Source organism: Alosa pseudoharengus, unplaced genomic scaffold (genome assembly GCF_046254945.1).
Source record: "Alosa pseudoharengus isolate Yale_2024_CS ecotype anadromous, Long Island Sound unplaced genomic scaffold, YU_APseudo_1.1 YU_APseudo_1.1_scf_12, whole genome shotgun sequence".
Classification (NCBI taxonomy): Eukaryota; Metazoa; Chordata; class Actinopteri; order Clupeiformes; family Clupeidae; genus Alosa; species Alosa pseudoharengus.
Window position 1 is genome coordinate 1,892,277 of NW_027468587.1, and position 19,763 is coordinate 1,912,039.

Consider the following 19,763-nt stretch of genomic DNA (forward strand, 5'->3'; position numbering starts at 1 on the left):
GCCATATGATGTGTGTGTGTGCCATATGATGTGTGTGTGCCATATGATGTGTGTGTGCCATATGATGTGTGTGTGTGTGTGTGTGCCATATGATATGTGTGTGTGTGTGTGTGTGCCCCATATTATGTGTGTGCGTGTGTGCCATATGATGTGTGTGTGTGTGCCATATGATGTGTGTGTGTGTGTGTGTGTGTGCCATATGATGTGTGTGTGTGTGTGCCATATGATGTGTGTGTGCCATATGATGTGTGTGTGTGTCATATGATGTGTGTGTGTGTGTGTGTGTGTGTCATATGATGTGTGTGTGTGTGTGTGTGTGTGTGTGTCATATGATGTGTGTGTGTGTGCCATATGATGTGTGTGTGCCCCATATTGGCTCCTCGGCCAACAGTAGGAATGGTTCATTATGAGTGAAGTGATTAGTACTGCAAATGCAATAGTCTGGAAACACAAATATTTCTCCAAACCCTTGTTTCATTTTTCCATACTTATCCAGACCTGGAAATTACTAAAATCAAATTCCATACTTTTCCAGGTTTTCCATACTGCGTAGGAACCCTGTGTGTGTGTGTGTGCCATATGATGTGTGTGTGTGCCATATGATGTGTGTGTGTGTGCCATATGATGTGTGTGTGTGTGTGCCATGATGTGTGTGTGCGCCATATGATGTGTGTGTGTGTGTGCGTACCTGTGGGTGGTGAAGTGTTATTGTGCCATATGATGTGTGTGTGTGTGTGTGTGTGTGTGCCATATGATGTGTGTGTGTGTGTGTGTGTGTGTGTGTGCCATATGATGTGTGTGTGTGTGCCATATGATGTGTGTGCGTGTGCCATATGATGTGTGTGTGCCATATGATGTGTGTGTGTGTGTGTGTGCCATATTATGTGTGTGTGTCATATGATGTGTGTGTGTGTGTGTGTGTACCATATGATGTGTGTGTGTGTGTGTGTGCCATATGATGTGTGTGTGTACCATATGATGTGTGTGTGTGTACCATATGATGTTTGTGTGTGTGCCATATAGTATAGTATAGTATAGTATAGTATAGTATATATATACTCTTTTGATCCCGTGAGGGAAATTTGGTCTCTGCATTTATCCCAATCCGTGAATTAGTGAAACACACACAGCACAGTGTTTCCCACAGAATTGGATTACATTTTGTGGCGGTAGCTGACTTGGACAAAGGGGGGGGGGGGGTATTAAATGTTGTGGCGGTAGCTGACTTGGACAAGGGGGGGGGGGGGATTTTGGAAAACACTTTCCATTTACATCGGGATTTTGTAAACATTCAGTGTCAGTCAATAAAATGAGCAATTGGAATGTTATCCAAACAGTAGCCTATTCTAACGTTAGCTTTGAGATACTGCTTGATTGCATAACTTAACTTAGTTTAGTCTCTTCAATGTAGCCTACTATGTTGTGATAAGACCTTAGCAGAGTTCACTTCAATGCAGCAGTTTTGAACAAATTTGCGCAGCATGGTCACGATGCTAAGCGGATTTAATAGCAATTTAGCCATAGAATAACATAGAATATTACATAGAATATTAATATGTGGCGGCTGATTTTGATTTAATGGCGCACCGCCACAGATTAATCAATGTATGAGAAACACTGCAGCACACAGTGTACACATGTGTGTGTGTGTGTGTGTACCATATGATGTGTGTGTGTGTGTGTGTGTGTGTGTCATATTATGTGTGTGTGTCATATTATGTTTGTGTGTGTCATATTATGTATGTGTGTGTGTGCCATATTATGTGTGTGTGTGTGTGTACCATATGATGTGTGTGTGTGTGTGTGTGTGTACCTGTGGGTGGCGAAGTGATCACAGGAGCGTGTGTGTCCATGTCTTTGATGAAGTCGTGGGTCAGTCTCTCCAGCTCCTCCACCTCGCGCATGGTCAGAGGCACTCCACCGATGCCCGAGCCTGAGCCCGAGCCGGACGACTAGAGAAATAACACAACAAACAAAACCCTAAACAACTGAATAAAATGCTAGAAAAAAAACCTGGAATGAAATGGCTACATCATTTCACCTACAACGATAACAATCAACTACATTGTGCACACAGTGAACTGCATTACTCAGAGATGCCCTTGTTTCTGTTTTCATTGCACAACACTGACATCTGATAGCTAGTGGCCATCACTAAGAACAGATCTCCCATTAAGCACCACTAGATTTAGCACTTTAAATAGTCAAAGTAAATGGCTGTGTATATGGCTGTATAGTAAAAGTGCATGGCCAGCTTTTTAAAAGAGTTGTTGTAAAGTTCTGATGCATTGACTAGCTTCACCGTGAAAGCAGTTTAGTATGTCATTTTCTTTTAACAACTTTGGAAGCACCTCACATTAAAGTACTTGAGTGAGCAATATGTACCTTAGGAAGCTCTTTACATTAAAGTACTCGAGTAAGCAATATGTACCTTAGGAAGCTCTTTACATTAAAGTACTTGAGTGAGCAATATGTACCTTAGGAAGCTCTTTACATTAAAGTACTTGAGTGAGCAATATGTACCTTAGGAAGCTCTTTACATTAAAGTACTTGAGTGAGCAATATGTACCTTAGGAAGCTCTTTACATTAAAGTACTTGAGTGAGCAATATGTACCTTGGGCGGAGCAGGACTCCTTGCTGATTGGCTGCTGGATGAGGCAAGCGATGGCATGGGCTTGGGCTGGAGAGCAGGAGCAGTGGGCTGGCTCAGATTCTCCTGGCTGCCAATAGGAGAAGGTTTGGAGTGATTGACAGCCGGGGCAGACGGCACGTTTGCAGGGGGGGGAGGAGCCATGGGAGGAGGGGGAGGGTACGAGCTCGAGTGGGCAGGTTTGGGGGCGTTAAAGGCAGCTGGTGAAGGGCTGGACCCCAATGACCCAGCAGAGGCGTTGCTTGCTTTTGGGGTGAAAGACGCTGGCTGGGAGGCAGGGAAAGAGGACTTGGGTGCTGTGGCAGGCGCCGGAGACTTGGCCAATGGCTGAACAGGGGCCGGAGATTTGGCCAATGGCTGAACAGGGGCCGGAGATTTGGCCAATGGCTGAAAAGGGGCCGGAGATTTGGCCAATGGCTGAACAGGGGCCGGAGATTTGGCCAATGGCTGAGCAGGGGAGGGAGATTTGGCCAATGGCTGAGCAGGGGAGGGAGATTTGGCCAATGGCTGAGCAGGGGAGGGAGCGGGCGGCTGCCGCAGCGTGGTCCGGGCACGTAGCTCCTCGGCCCAGGGGGCGGGAGGGGGGCGGTCCTGGAGCTCAGGGGGCGGGAGGAAGGACAGGGAGGGTTTGGGGGCAGTGGGGGGAGGGGCCACAGGCTTGGGCGCCGGAGCAGAGGAGAACTGACCGGGCAGCTGTGAAACAAACAACAACATAAACAACAACATAAACAACAAGTGTTCAAAGAAGCAACAACAACAGAAAATGTTATAACACCACCAACAACAGGGGTGAAAGTAAAAAGTAACTCCTCTTGGGTCCTCTGTACCTTGGGATTGAAGGGACCTCTGGTCTCCATTTCTGAGAGCATGTCAGTCAGAGAGTCAAGCTGTCTGTCAAAGCTTGTCTGTTTCTCCATAAGCCTCTGGAGAGAGAGTTGGAAAGGAGGGAAAGAGAGGGAAATACGGAGGGGGGGGGTTAAGTAGGCTAAGGAAACATCCCTGGTCATAAAACTAGCACCCAATTAGTTCAAATGATCAAAGACAACAGCAATGTGACTGGCACTGAATCAGTTGTCATGCAACTGTGAGAAGTGACATCTGACAGGGCTATTATCGCTCTGAGCCCAACAGCCAACATCTCACTAGCAACAGCTATGGCCCACGAGGCCTGTCTAGGCCAGTGTTTTTCAACCTTTTTTGTGCCACGGCACACTTTTGACACTTAAAATGTCCCACGGCACACTAACATCCTGTGTGAAGAAAAAATAAACATACCATAGCCTAAAATGTCAAATAATACACAGATATGGCCTTATTATGGCTTCTATGCAAGACCTGCTCAATAAAACAAGCGCCTTCTGATTCATTTGTAGGTGACTAGGCTATATCTAATTTAATTGTTGTTATGAACTGGATCTGTGATGATTCTGGGAATACTGGATATGGGGCCCCCGTTGTACAATGCCTGCACACCACAAATAGTGCAATCATACAATCAATGAGAGCATGTGGTTATAAATTCTTTGATGCAACAGTTGCTTTTCTGGACCAGTGAGTGACATTTGGGTAATTTTCTGCGGCACACCTGATGATCTCTCACGGCACACTAGTGTGCCCCGGCACAGCGGTTGAAAAACACTGGTCTAGGCCACAGCAAGACAACACACACGAGTCACGAGTATCAGAGAAAAAACACACATTGTTTTGGATTCAAAATATATACAGTGTTTCAGTTTTCAGAGTAAAAAATGTGGCAGTTCTTCAGCAGAAGTATACAGAGTTGGACAGCTCCCTCCCAATCAATGTAGTGCATTCCTACATTCCTCTAGTGGGAGTGCCCCCCATTGATAACATGATGGTGAATCTGTGTGTGTGTGTGTGTGTCCCGTTGATAACATGATGGTGAATCTGTGTGTGTGTGTGTGTCCCGTTGATAACATGATGGTGAATCTGTGTGTGTGTGTCCCGTTGATAACATGATGGTGAATCTGTGTGTGTGTGTGTGTCCCGTTGATAACATGATGGTGAATCTGTGTGTGTGTGTGTGTCCCGTTGATAACATGATGGTGAATCTGTGTGTGTGTGTCCCGTTGATAACATGATGGTGAATCTGTGTGTGTGTCCCGTTGATAACATGATGGTGAATCTGTGTGTGTGTGTGTGTGTGTGTGTGTGTGTGTGTGTGTGTGTGTGTCTTTACCTGGTTGTTGTTGGTGGAATTGGACGCAGGAAGTGGTGGGGGAGGGGGAGGAGGGGGAGGAGGAGGAGGAGGTGAGGGGTCGGAGGTGGAGGAGGAGACTTCTTCTGGGGGTGCTGGGAAGGGCAGGTCCTCCACAGCTGGAGGGGGGGGTTCAGGGAATGCAGGGGGAGGTGCCTCATACTCGGGGGGCGTGGCTGCACATTCCGGGGGAGGGGCAGGCAGCTCCGCGTCATCCAATGGCGGAGGAGGGGGCGGGAAATCTGATAAGGTGGGAGGGGCTAGCGTTAAAGCTGTGACCAAGGTAACATAAGCAAACAGAACATACACAAAACAAATGTTTATTCATTCCAGCAGCATTTGGCAGCTTGAGCTGGAGAACACGAGGAGTCATCATGCCTCAGAGGAGCTGTACGACCACAGAACACGAGGCGTCATCATGCCTCAGAGGAGCTGTACGACCACATGCAGCCAAGAATAAGACAACCTCAAACCCGCTCCATTGTGACAGAGTCCCTCAGTAGAAGCCATGTGTATGCTTGCGTTGTGTGTGTGTGTGTGTGTGTGTGTGTGTTTCACCCATCTTCTTTGTTGCGTACATTCTCCGCAGGACCGTGAGAACAGTAGTCACACACACACCTGCATGACGGCACTCTGCAAACCGGTACTGTGAGCCGAGTGTGTCAGAAGTGACCATCAGATAAGCAGCTGTGATCTGTTCTGGACAAGTAGCAACTAGCTGCACAACGTCTAGCGGACAATTCTGTATTACCTGTAGTCAACAGGAAGGTAAATAATATACTATTCCTGTATGTAAATTACTCTAGTTTAGACAAGAGTTTAATCACAATGTTATTCAGCACCATATTATCTAGACAGGCCATTTCAGTAGGTCAGTAAGTTACTGCAGTGTTTAGGGAGAAGCTTAAGCACAATATTAGTCTCCACTACATTTCACAGCTCATGTTGTGACGCTCACGCTGCCCTTACCTGCCTCAACACTCCAAGTTACACCTTGGGATTTTCACACACCATTTCACAGAGGGGTTACCTCTGGTCAGAGTCAGACACACTTTCTTCATTGGAGGCAATTCACACACTGCACTACCAACACACACACACACACACACACACACAGAGACCACCCTCAAGGCAACACTAACAGCCGAGAGTTAATCCCACTTCTTAGGCTACACTCACCACAACGATACAAAGAGACACATATAGTCCACTATGCATATTCCTCATTAAAAAAGAGCCTAATTTACTGCAGGATTAATGAAGGTCAAAACCAGGCCACGTAGTAAGTGCTATTCTGAGGGAGCTTGTTTGAGCCGTGCTGCGGCAGAGGAAATCCAGGCCACTCGGAACTGCTAAATGTGCGGAGCAGAGCGTGCCTGTGATTTACGGAGGCCTCGAGATGTGCCTCGCCGCATGCAAATCTCCCGCCCAACGCCGAGATTCATCATCGCGCTTGTCTGGTGACTGCCATGTGCCATCCATCACACACACTGCTGGTCACGCACACGCGGACCCAACGAGCCATCGCCAGCCCCGCACACACACTCAAGGTCTCGGCAGAACTATAGACGAGGTGATAATAAATAAAAGACGGGATTCTGAGTTACTCAGAGGTGCCAAGAGCCTGTGTGTCATGACTGAATAAGAGCCTCCATAATTAGCATCATGTGGCCAGTTTTGGAAGAACAGCCAAGCAAATACAAATAAAGGAAATGATACAAATGAATGAAGGAACTGTTTAAAACATGATGATGAATGTCAAGCATTCTTACCCTCACAGAATGATGGTGGGGGGGGTGGCATCTCTCCCACCCGACCAATGACCCCCGTGCTGACCACCGTCGAGGTGGCTTGTCCTCTGGGGCGAGGGGGCGCCACTGAGGCAAACTTCTTTGGTTGGTTGTAGAAAGAGGGTGCGGTCACCTTGAGTGACACGGAAGATGTGACCACAAGTGGCTTACTGCTGCTGGAATCAGCCATGCTGGTTTCTGAGATCTGGAGAGAGTAGGGAAAGACTGGATTAATATAAGAATGTGTGCCATCTGGTACATTTTCACACCCCCTTTCCCCTGGCCTCACTGCATTTCACTATTGCTGGTTCACTGGTTGGGCAAATGACCTTAACAATATTACACAAAGTTGTTGTGCTGCAGACACATATAAACCAAATACTAAATAAACAAATTTAAACAAAATTAAATGACCAAATAAACCAAGTATAAATCATCCTGTTCACTGAATATTACAACCTGTGCTTTTCACAGGGCCCACTGTATGTTGTTTGATGCTGTTGGATGACCAAAAAAGGAGTGAAATGTGAAAAGGCAGTGCTTCCTGAAATCGACAGGTCAACTGGTGTTGAACCGAAGTTACTCATGGGCCAAAAACGCATCCTGTGATCTGTGGAAACCACCTCTCTTCCGGCAGAGAATTTACTCACACTTGACTACACCACAACAACCCTACTAATGAGTCATGTTATGACGACAACATGAATAAAGATAACGCCTCAGCGAGTCTGCTGAAAGACTGCTGTTGGGTTAACTATTACCCAACACCAAGTCCCATTTTGTTAACTCAGGCCATGGGCATACAATAGCTGATTTATTTGCCAAGGGCAGAGACCAAACTGAGGTGCTACAATTAACCACCCTGATAAAATTATGCAGACATAGCATCACATGGTTTGCAGGACAAGGCATTTGATGAATGACTAGCCAATAAAGTGTTAGCATCTGCAACCTGTGGGCCTGTGAGCATTTTAGACAACTGAATAAACTGTTCCTGGCAAGTGCTTAAGAGTTGGCTGCTTGGAGGGACAATTTCAGCAGCAGCACAAATATGTGCTTCTTTTAAAATGAACAGGTACTTAATCTTGATCTAGGTTTAACCACAGACAGAGAAGAGAGAGAGAGAGACACAAATACATGGAACTAGAACACAGGCACATAAGCAATCCAGCCAGAAAAGAATGCAAAGCTAAAGCGTGTTCCCTATTCTCCCATGGTTGACATCACTAGGCAAACAAGGACTGCGACATGAAAAATAAATGAATAATTATAGTGGATGGAATCCACTATCTTGAAATCTCCTGGCTTCTTATTATAACCTTTTTCTTTTTTACCTTTTCAAGAATGAATGCAACTCTAACCGCTTAACGTACAGACATGTTGAAATAACCGTTCTGAAGGTCTGGAGTAGTTCCTGGGCTAATCAGAACACTGGCACAGTGTCACCTGTGAATCCAACTGTCTCAAACTAGAAATGTAATGCCAGAGGAATTACAATAGTGGATGGAAAGCTGCTGGCTTAATGTTGATGGGAGATTCCTGGAAAAAAACATTGATTGATAGATAGATAGATAGAGATAGAGAGATAGATAGATACTTTATTGATCCCCAAGGGGAAATTCAGGGGGTCTCAGTAGCATACAGACATCACACAGAGACCCCCTGAATTTCCCCTTGGGGATCAATAAAGTATCTATCTATCTATCTATGATCTATCTATCTATCTATGTTTTTTTCCAGGAATCTTTCCAGCAGCTTTCCATCCACTACTGTAATTCCTCTGGCATTACATTTCTAGTTTGTATTGGTGTACAGAAGGGGAAAGAGGAAATTATGTGTGTCAAGTGAGGTTAGGTTTCTTCTTCACAGACTTTCGTGAGGACACACTGCTGGGTGAAGGTCAAATCTGTGTCCAGATGCTGTGTATACCCAAATGAAAACAACCAGACCCAGCAAAAGTGTGACGGTGACGTTCACTGCATAGTAAATGATCCACACACACACACACACACACACAGGACTAAAGTGCTAAAGGTAAATGTGTATGTCTAGATCATATAATGGTGGTGCTTGTGTGATGATGCTGGCTGGAAAGACACCCCAGAGTGCCCAGAGTAGTGACCAGGGTAGTGACCAGGGTAGTGACCAGGGTAGTGCCCCACCCCCCCTCCTGGGTCGGTCCTGGGGTTCCAGCTCCAAACACTTCAGCACTAGTGGCAGCTTCATGTGATATGGCCCCAGGGAGGCTTCCTGCTCCAACCGCCAGGGCGCTCAAATATTTACCTCACACGTGTTTGCTGTTAGAGATGTTGCCGTTACCTCACCCCCCAAACAGTCTCTCGTAGCCCCCTCTGCCTCCTCGATTACCTTACACAGTCAGAGCCGGCGCTCACACTCCACGGCACATATGGACTCATGAGCTCAGTGTCATTACATAGGCACCATGCTGTCTACACAAGCACACAAGTTGGACTTATACAAAGAGTATATTTTTGGCTTAAAGAGCCTCTCTCAGAGATTTCTTTTTGCTTAAAACATTTTAGGTTTTCTGCAAAAAAAACTTCAGAGTAACGTGCATGATTGACCTCTGCCTCCCATGGATGTCAATATGATGCATGCAGCAGCTAGGGCCTGTGATCCATGGGCCATCTGCTGTGGGTGCAGTGAGTGTGTGTTTCCTGAGGTTGTCAATCCAACTCTGCAGGAGGGAGACAGAAAAGCCTTATCACAGCCACACACACAGCATCCTCCTGCTGCAGACGTGTGCCCTCAAAGAGCGCCATACCAAAGGGTGCACTGCACTCAACGACACTCCAAAGTCTTCAAGTCATCAAGTGTCTTCAGAGAGCATTTCGACTGCATCGAGGAATGTCTTTTCTGGGTCGTGTGTGTGTGTGTGTGTGTGTGTGTGTGTGTGTGGATGCGGACACGAGCACTAGACCCTGCTCTGCGTCGTGGGGCCTCACCCATCCTGTGGGCGACCTCACGAGATAAGGCGCGTGTGGTTGCGTCTCGCTCACCCTTCTAGCGTGTTTACTCTGGAGCGGAGGAGGAGCACGTACGCAGCAGGGAGAGCGGTGGAGCCGCAACAGAGCCGCAACAGAGCCGGAGTCCAGGCCCAGGCGGGGCAAACGCAGGGAGGGAGAGAACACAAGTGCAGCGGGCCGAGTTCAGCGGCTGGGCAAGTGGCGCGCGGCCGAAACCCGAGCGTCCGCTTTGTTGTTGCAGCTCAATCGGCGTGTCATGTCCCATCAGAGTGGATTAGGGCCGGTTATTATGACTGATGCTGATAAACATACACTGGGCCCGCAGGCAGAGGGGGGGGGGGGGGTGGTTGGTTGGGAAAAACACACACAGTGCCCTGATTTGCGATTCACTCTTCAGGGTTCATAGCCGTGACTGTGAGCATGGGTTTAGCTCGGAGCTTTTTTTCTTTTTAAGTTGCTGTTAGTTAGCTTGAAACGAGTAGGTTGCTTTGAATGGCTTTGACAGTCCTTGGTTGTTTTTAATTGCCCAGAGGTTACAAAGCATCCCCTCAAAACTGCAGCTATGTATTCTGTGTTTAAATGAGCCACACAAAAAGTTCTAGAGCTATAAATTTAGATGCATTTTCATGATGGGAGTTTGCTTTTTCATTTTTTTGTTTGCTTAAAATCCCATTTAAAGCTTCATTTAACTGCAATTCCAGATTGGTTCATGTCAGGGCAGGACCCAGTGATCAAGTGTAAACATTCCAGCAATGCAGATGGAACCAAAATCAGGAGGAACGGTTACGGTGGAAATCAGGAGGAACGGTTACGGTTACGGTTACGGTGGAAAATTCCAATCTGCGCCGCCGCCACTCCATCCTGCCTGCTGCCGGGACCAGCGGCCAGGGCTGCCTGAGAGCGCCGCTTGATTAGAGAATAGCTCTTTTCTCACCGCCCAGAGCTCCGCTTGATTAGAGAATAGCTCTTTTCTCACCGCCCAGAGCTCCGCTTGATTAGAGAATAGCTCTTTTCTCACCGCCCAGAGGTCTCGTCACTGGAGCCTTGTCGATGGGAAAGGCCTTTGGATTCTCACCCATAAAAATGCCCCTTTCCCTGCAACAGTGGACGTGAAAAAACGACCTGACATAGTGGGTTATATAAGGATGGCCCACATCTCCCCTGCCTGATATTCTCTGCCTAAAGTCCAGGTTTCAGCTTGGTCCTGATAAATAGCCACCCCCCCCCCCCCCCCCTCTCCCGCCACACACACGCACACACACACGTCCAGTAAAACTCCCCCACTTTGTACGTTTTAGCCAAGCCCTGACTAATGCAGCGGAGCGCCTCGATGAAATATTTAGAGTGCAGCCAAGGGCCCTTATTACACTTCACTTGAGAACTTTTCAACTATGATTCAGTCCCATGGGGACATACCACATAAAACATGACTGACAAATGAAGTTTATAAGTTCACAGCATCGGGTCAGCTAATAAGAAATGAATAGACCAAATGTCTGAGGTATGAGAGTACAGGCCATAGCTCTGATAAGAACTGAGATCAAACTGAAACCAGTACGGTGGCCACCTGAAGGGCCACTGCCGCATAAGGACTCGTTTCCCCTCTACAGTCTCTGAAAAGTCGCTCACAGACCATCTTTAATGCTACAATTTAGGGCTGGATGATTCATGCGCTTGCTGGAGTGTAAATCTCTGATAGCACCTGTTAGAGGGTATAGTCAGCTAGTGTTTGAGGGTATAGTCAGCTAGTGTTTCCCTCTTGCTTGCTTGCTTGCGCTCCATCACACCATGCTGACAGGGTCATCTAAAGCCATGGCATCACAGGGCTGTGATAAAAAATCAAAAAGACCCCGACTGCTTGGCTTTTACAGACATCCAACAGTGTGGCAATGGCTGTTACATGTTCCAGTCAGGTTTACACAGAGAGATGCTTCGTCCCTGGCTACGGATGACTGATTCCCACTCAGGTTTGGGGGAAATCAGGGGTGAAAATGGGAAAAGGGGGGGGGGGGGGCATAAAAGGGAGGGAAAGAGCAGAAGCCACTGCTGGATGAGAGCATTCTGGGTAATGTGAGGGGGCTGCTGGATGAGAGCATTCTGGGTAATGTGAGGGGGCTGCTGGATGAGAGCATTCTGGGTAATGTGAGGAGGCAACAGCAGGGGCTGCAGCTGTCGAGTAGGACGGTGACACATCCCTGGGCCTGTCATCTGACCCTTGCTGCATGACATCATCGCCTCCAGATCAAAACACAATCAATAGCTTTTCTCCCAAAAGGGGTGTCATGTTTTTTTTTGTTGTTTTTTTTGGCCATGCTGTTGGGGCAGCACATTTTCTAGATACTCGAGGACACTAATTAGCTTAACAGACTGGAGGCACTGCAGTGTGTGCTTTTGGACGGCAGAAACTTTCCATCTCTTCAGGCCCAGACGCTGGTTGTCAGGGTGTCCGTTTCCCTGCTTTGCTTGCCAGTAATGCCAGGACAAGGTGCCGGTGCAAAATCCTCAATCTACATCAAGGCTGAGAGGCACTACGTGGCCAACAAGAACAAGGACGCTATTAGCTTGGTGAGACTATGCATGAATCTCAGCATTGTCAAGAAAGGTCAGTCTTAAGCAGCTGAATATTTGACAGCTGGAGAGAAAGAAAAAAAAACACAGTGCAGGCAGTTTTTCAGGAGACAATGGCCTCTCGCGTCCAAGCTGGACAAAGTCATTGTGTCTCATCATTGGGCATTGTAGTCTTACATGTAGCAACCAGAGCTAAAGGAAGTTCACAAACTTGAGAACAGTCACCACAGACATTACAGAAGTTGCAAAGAGAGGTTAGACACTATTTAGACGTGAGGCGATTTTTTTTCCGCCACACTCTGTATTTGAGAAGAATTCTGCTGTTGTATATGCAACCAGGTTGGGTGGACCTGTGGTCAGGTTGTGGCTTTCTGGCGATTAGCCGCCCTCTAACCAGTGTGAGAATCACACATTTGACGGTTTGTGAAGAAATATGCTCTTTCCCGTGATGGGGCAGGCTATATGTCAGAAAGAGGAACTGACTGCGTGGGAGCATTCATCCTGTGTGACTGACAACAGGGAAACAACAGGCGTAACTAAGGGCGTAACTAAGGACACAAGATGCCTCTAGGACCAGCAGCTGCTAGTTCTTTCACATACTGTACAATTATCCACTTTAGCAGACACTATTGTCCAAACTCAGCAACTCAGTCATGGCATCTGTAGGTTTGTGTTTGTGTTTGTGTGTGTGTGTGTGTGTGTGTGTGTGTGTGGTAGGGGTCCTCATACACAACAAACTAGGGCCTTCAATTTTCTTTTGAGTGATTTCCAGTGACATCATCTAGTGGAGTGTGTGTGTGTGTGTGAGAGAGAGAATCCCAACCCATGCTCCCAACCTTTTTGATGATAGTTTTTCTTCGCCCTGGGTTGCAGTGACATCATAATGATAAAGCTGGAGCAGAGTTCAAAGTGGTGACTAGACGTCAAAGATCGGCGAAAGAAAAATGCAGTCTCGAGTGACTCAACCTTGAGTGTAGTGGCTTATCAGAGGTGAAGCAATCCAGGGGCTAACAAAGCAGGCACTCAGGCCTGAAGGAAATGCCATGTCATTTGGGGCAACCCTGCTATCGGAAAGCAGGACCTCTGTGGGATTACCAGTGCACAGGGTTACACACGGTAGGGGTTGGTCACTATGAAAACGGAGACAGGAGGTCACGCCCACTGCCTGTCTGGAAAGCCACTGGCATGGGGTGTTGCCAGAATGAATATCTAAACTGGGTCCACAACCCCCCCCCCCCCCCCCCCAGCCTTTTTTTCTTCTTCTAAAAGGGATGTTTAGCCCATTTCTGTTGCACACCAGTCAACAGCGAGACAAGCAAGAGACCGAGATAAAATACAATTCCGCATGATTCTTCCTTTGTGGGAATGCACGTCCCCTATAAACCATGTCACCATGTAATATGCCGCTAATCAGAAGTCCACCCAAAGGACAAATTATTTTTTATTCATTCATTCATACTTTCATGACATGTTATTGTTAGCCAGTTTAAAACACGCTGTTCACAGATCGGCAATGATCCTAGCTTCCATTTATGTTCAGGACAATTCTGAGATTGTAGACAATCAATCTCGAGTGTTTTGAGGAACTGCAGTGAAAACTTCGATGCAAGCGTCTTAGCTCACCATATAAGGCTAGCAGGTAGGCATAAGTAGGCGCAACAAAGCGGTGTGGCAGACAGACTAGTTAGGAGCAGCCAGTGTGATTAACCGTAGTTGTGCCCAAGGCATTTACCTTAACTAACGTTAACGAATAGGTTTAAACGGCTTGAGTTCTAATCCAGTTAAAGACAGACACCGGTTGCAACCAACCACTTCTTCATACAAGTTGTTTCTGGCATGTATCGTTAATACCGTAATACTCCACCCCTTTGCATGATTTTTGATTTTAGCAGGTCTAGTCTACTACATGGAAGATGAGCGAAAGCCTTTGTCTGAAGACTAGGTAACATGTTAACAGACTAATGACAGAAACGATGTCCACGAAATATGCCAGTGAAAATTCTTAGCTTCACAGGAGGCTAATGATGATTCTACGATGGGGAAAACACATTGCAAGCAGCCTCTGCGTTGGTAAATGACATGATGGGCTAATTAATTGACAACATCAGTTACCGTTACAGTAACCTAACAGTAAGGTTATGGCAACGTTAATATTTACTTTTGTTATTGCTCGGTTGACATTACATCGACTGCTGTATCCTTCGAAATCATATTCAAAACAGACGACATCATTTTAACAATGCAAGAAAACAAGACAGCTAACGGAGTTAGCCACCAACTTACCACAGCTGAAAACAAGCTTGGCAGGTTGTCTTGGCACTTGCCGAGCACGGAGGTAGGCTAACCAGTGATAGACACACGTAGAGCCAACACGTTACTATTAACCAGCTACTAACATTAGCTAGCTGGCTAGTGGCTAGCCAAGTCAGAATGAGTGGTTAATCCCAGCGCCTCCGCCTCAATTAGTGCCTAACGTTACCCTGACATCACCACTCCCTTTTTGAGGTATTTCCTTACTTGAAACAAGAAGCGGTAATCCTTACATTCTTGCCATTGTGTTTTTGAAATGTTTTCGGGTGAGCAAGATACCTGGCAATCTATCTCAAGTTTTTCCTAATCAACTGACACACTTCCGGTTGAAACTTCCGCATTTCCTTGTCTGGACTTGGAAGACCGAAGTCTCTGCATGCCTATGAAATGTAACATTAGTGGAGGAAAGTTTGTGGGCTGGTATCGGCAGACAAAAAGGCAGACGGGAAAGCTGAATTGAACTAGCCGGTTTTCAGTGGACAACTGATAGGTCATTATAACATTTTCTTCTCACCTAGGCTAAATCACTGGAACAGGGCAACATCATTAGTTGGGTGAAATAGGTCTTATGAATAGGCTAGGCATAGTCAGCACATTCATTGAGTGGATTTGCTGCAGTCATACATAGCCAATAAATGGCATTGCTAAAAAAAATACAAATAATCTGTTCTGAATGTGATCTAGGCCTAGCCTATTTTCCTCTTTGAAATCGAATGGGATATGTTTCATAGCCTAAACTTACCTGTATCTCTCCGGCGAGTACCCTAGATCCAAGCAATTCAAAGATTCTTGTGCTCTGCTAACTTTTTTCTCTCTCTCTCTTTTTCACTTCTTCCGCCCCTTTACAGCTGTTGGACCCTCCCCCTTTGGAGAAAGAATGACCGCATCCCATCAAACAAGTTCCCTCTCGTTTGACTCTGGCTCAGGACGTGTATATCATTGTGTAAACACCTCCTCTCTCTCTCTCTCTCTCTTCCTCTTTCTTTCTCTCTCTCTCTCTCTCTCTCCCTTTCTCTCTTTCATTGCTTACAAACTCAGTCCTCAAGTTTTGTGTTTCTCAACACCCCCTTTCTTACGCCTTCCCCCCTCCTCTCTCTCTCTCTGGATTCTTGAAACATTCTTCATTCTATGACATCAACCGTGCCTGCCTTTCCTTGTAAGGTCAGAGTGAGTGAAGGAGAGAGAGAGAGAGAAGTAGAGAGAGATAGTGGAGGTAGAGGCCTGATTAGATACAGACACTGAAACATTTGGCAGGGGAGGGGAAGCAGAGAGGACGCACAGTCCAACACAAAGAACTCGGCTCAGGAGAGCCGCGTGCCTCATGCTGGAACAACACAGTTGAAGGCAGTGGCTCTGGCGGGATTACAGCTTACTTTTGCAGTATGAAAATACCAAGCGTGACACACTTTTAATTGCACCATCAGTTCTCTTTTTTTCTGCTGAAAGAGCAGTGTTGTTTAAATGAAGCAACCAACCATCAGTAATCCAGACTAGGGTCGTAATGTTTGAGATTTGGAACATTATGTTCCCCTTTTTTACATGGTTCCTAGCGCAGTCTGACTAATCTCATGAACAAATAAGGATGTGAAGCTACCTAGTCACATAGGGAGAGGATCAAAACGCCCATCCTGTACATCTGTTGTGTGTGCGCACACACACACACACACACACACATGCTGACACACATACACATACACACACACACACACACACACATACACACACATACTCACAATGGATCCTCATGAGGCCCAGATTCAGGTGTCTTTTTCCAAAAGCCTCTTTACACACATGCTTCCTGGCTGTTTTTTAGCTCAGATCATATCGGTCCGGCACCGGTCAAACTATGAAAGCCAGACCTCTTTACACAGTGACAGTGTGTGCTGTTGGCCCGGCTACTTATATAAAGCTCATTTAATGTTGAAATACAGGTGGAGTCCTGACTTTTCAAGGCTCATTGAAAAAAGCCTGTCAAATGCTCTTAGGATAGGCAAAGGTGTGGCAAAGGCCGTCAGGAGGTGGTTGATTGACTTCAGGTCACTTTCAGCACAGACAGAATTCATAGCCATCAGCCACTTTTGGAGACAGCCACTGCATGGGTCTTTCAGCCAAAGTGAAGCTGAGGCTAAACAACGGGAGGCTCTCAAGAATCACAGCCAATGGTCGCTTGGACGACAGCCAAGACTTCACCAGGAATACACGCTCTCCCTCCCTTTCCCTCTCTCTCTTTCTCTCTTTCTCTCTCTCTCTCTCTCTCAAATACTGTAACTGTCAGCAAAACTGAAAAACCCCTATTCTGTTTTTCATTCAACCTGACTCACGGAGTGAAAATGAATGGGTCAATCTTTCCATCCCTTTCCTTTATGCCTCTGCACTGTGAGATCCCTGAGTTTTGTACTGAAGAACTCAAGCTTTGGTGAAGTATGGCCAAGTCAGCTTAGTCAGCTTGCATACATGTAGTATACAAGCAGGGAAGTGCCACTATTCATTCTAAACTATAATAGTATCTTATAAGGAAAGGTCATGTAATTTTATATTATATACTTTTAATTACTTTTAATTTAATTACTTTTTCTGCTGTTAATGAATGTGTGTGTGTTGTCTGTATGCTACTGAGACCTTGAATTTCCCCTGGGGATCAATAAAGTATCTATCTATCTATCTATCTATTTCTAAGAAGTACTATGCTGTGTATGCAACAAGCTACAGTTAAGAATTATTTTTCAAATTTTTGGGTGGCACGAACAAGCAAATGTTGAATTTCCCCTTGGGGATCAATAAAGTATCTATCTATCTATGTTAAGCATTCAGTTGCACCACCACACTTGGCATGCTGAATTTGGACCGACCTTCTTCTTATGTCCACTAGGGGGAGGTGTCCGATTCTGATGATCTGATTCCCTCATTGTCAGCAGGGCCGATAAATCGTCAGTCAGTCTTCTTCTGTCTTGACCAACACCGGCAAAGGGAATGAGATAGAGAGACTCTGGGTAGACCCATACATACTGATACGTGGAGGATGGACATGGGCATTTAGCCGACAGGACAAGAGGAGTGAGTGATAGGTGGGGGAGTGTGGACACAAACAGGGATGTGATGTGAACAGATAGCGCAGGGGTCTAGACGTGAGGAGCGTGGGGAGAAGATGGACAGAGAGAGAGAGAGAGATGGAAGTAGGGAAAGTGGATCTGAATTATAGAGGAGAGCTGAGATCCCCAGATGCAATATGGCCTTTTGCCACACACACACACACACACACACCTCCTCTGTAAAGCATTAAGAATGGTGGGGATTACATACTGCAGGCAGGCATGTTGATAGAGTTGGCAGCTGCAATACAGATGATGGTATATGGTAGAGAAAACACACACACACACAACCGTTCTTACTGGTGTACAGACATCCACCTCTGTTTGCCTGTTTGTACGTCATTTGTGTATTTGCTTAAAGGGCTGTTTGTTATTCAGAAATGATTGGAATGTGTGATTATTTGTGGATTTGAATACACATACAGAGCATACATTGTGCATCTTTGTGGTGTTTCATTTTGTGTGGGTTTGTTTGTATTCGTTTGCATATGTGCGCGTGCCTTGCTTTGTATTCATGTATGTATGCATGTGTATATCATGCTTTCTTGTGTGTGTGGGTGGGTGTGACAGACTTTACATTTACATTTTCATTTATTCATTCATTAGGCTTTTATCCAAACCAACATACAACTGAGCCAGAAAACAATCCAAGCAACTGTGGGAAGTGACATTAATAAAAAGAAGTGCCATAATGCTCGGTTTCAATACCACTAGGTGCAATGTGAACGGCACATAGCACATTAGTGCAGTGTAAGGGGGAAAAGACTATAAGTATTACATGATATAATTATCAGATTCCCCTTGTGGCGCACATAGCTTAGCATGGAGAACATGGTTGTCTGCCCATGCTATCCGGCTTCCTCTACTGTGGGGTGGAACCACACAAATGCCTTTCTGCAAACACCAGGTTCCTTCCCGGAACGTAAGAGCAGACCCTGGACTTCCTCTTCGCATTCTGCCTCTTCCTCCTCGTCTAAAGCCAGCAACACCTTCATTAGAACCATTCACTTTCACACAGTAAAATTGAACAGATCAATGAACTTACTTATTAAATTATAACAGCAACAGCGCTATCTGTTTGTTCAGACAATACTGTTTTATCTTCCATTCATTCTGAACAGAACATTATATCAAGTATGTCTCTTTAAATAAATCCCATTCTGTGGAATTCATGTTTTTATTTTTCTGTAGGAATAAAACTGCACCTGAAAGCCCCCAAAGCCCAACACACCTGATATGAAACGACAAACACACCTGATATGACACGACAAGCACACCTGATATGAAACAACAAGCATGTCATCAGGTTATTGAGTATGCAGTTTTATTTTCTTTATGTGGACACTTTGATTCATGCTTTTGGCATCTGTCAGTACAGTATAGTTGTTTTGTTAGTGTGCATCTTGCAAACCCATAACTGTGCTGTTGGTCTGTCTACGTGACAGTCACATCACAAGCAGTGACAATGGCTAGCTGAGGTCAAGGACAGAGAGGTCTTGTTAATTTTCACTTTGCTACTTTAGCTCCAATGTTAAGGATTTAATTAATCTGGAGCTAAACTGGAGACACGCTGCCGTTGGATTACTTATTCCAGTCTGACTTTCTCTTCTTTCATATCGATGGAAGACACTGTGTCCTTGATGAACATGTTGTGTGACTGCATCAGCTTTGGGTGTGAATGAATGTATGGAATCTGTTATAAATTGCATCGAATAATTTATGTCTTGCAGAATAGTGCACAGGCAGGTCATTACATTAGTGATGCAAAGAACAATGGGGTTAACCAAGAAAAAGGAGAATGACATCTCTCTCACTCTCTCTCACACACACACACACACACACACACACATGAACACATCTTCTGTATAATGGCAGGGATATGCATCAGGTATTCACATCACAAGCTTCAGCATGTCATCATTCATCACTGTGTGGTCTGCGGCCATGCCTTCCTTTCAATCTGTGGTTCTGTCCTTGTGAGAGTCCCAGTAAGAGGATGAAAATACGTATGACTAATATTCACACAGACCTGACACACTAGACAGGCTAAAGACCAGGTTTTCTTTTTGCCTAGTCCTATTATATTGTCACAGCGACTACCATGATATCAATCTTGCATATGAACTAGAGGTGAAAATTAGTGGTCACTG

At 45.7% G+C, this 19,763-nt stretch overlaps 1 protein-coding gene across 2 annotated transcripts in view; it reads right to left on the minus strand.

Moving 5' to 3' along the window:
• Window positions 1–15,393, minus strand: part of zyx (zyxin) — a 28,102-nt gene extending 12,709 nt beyond the window's left edge. Inside the window, exons 1-6 of one of the 2 annotated variants that reach the window (XM_076279704.1) lie at window positions 15,267–15,393; window positions 6,642–6,864; window positions 4,852–5,111; window positions 3,479–3,574; window positions 2,616–3,344; window positions 1,814–1,952 (exon numbers count right to left, since the gene is read on the minus strand). In XM_076279704.1, coding sequence (XP_076135819.1) covers window positions 1,814–1,952; window positions 2,616–3,344; window positions 3,479–3,574; window positions 4,852–5,111; window positions 6,642–6,849 — 1,432 coding nt within the window. In that variant the 5' untranslated portion in view covers window positions 6,850–6,864; window positions 15,267–15,393. Of the gene's footprint in view, window positions 1–1,813; window positions 1,953–2,615; window positions 3,345–3,478; window positions 3,575–4,851; window positions 5,112–6,641; window positions 6,865–14,497; window positions 15,194–15,266 lie in introns of those variants that run through there. The other variant, XM_076279705.1, reaches the window with a different exon arrangement.
• Window positions 15,394–19,763: the final 4,370 nt, after the last annotated feature.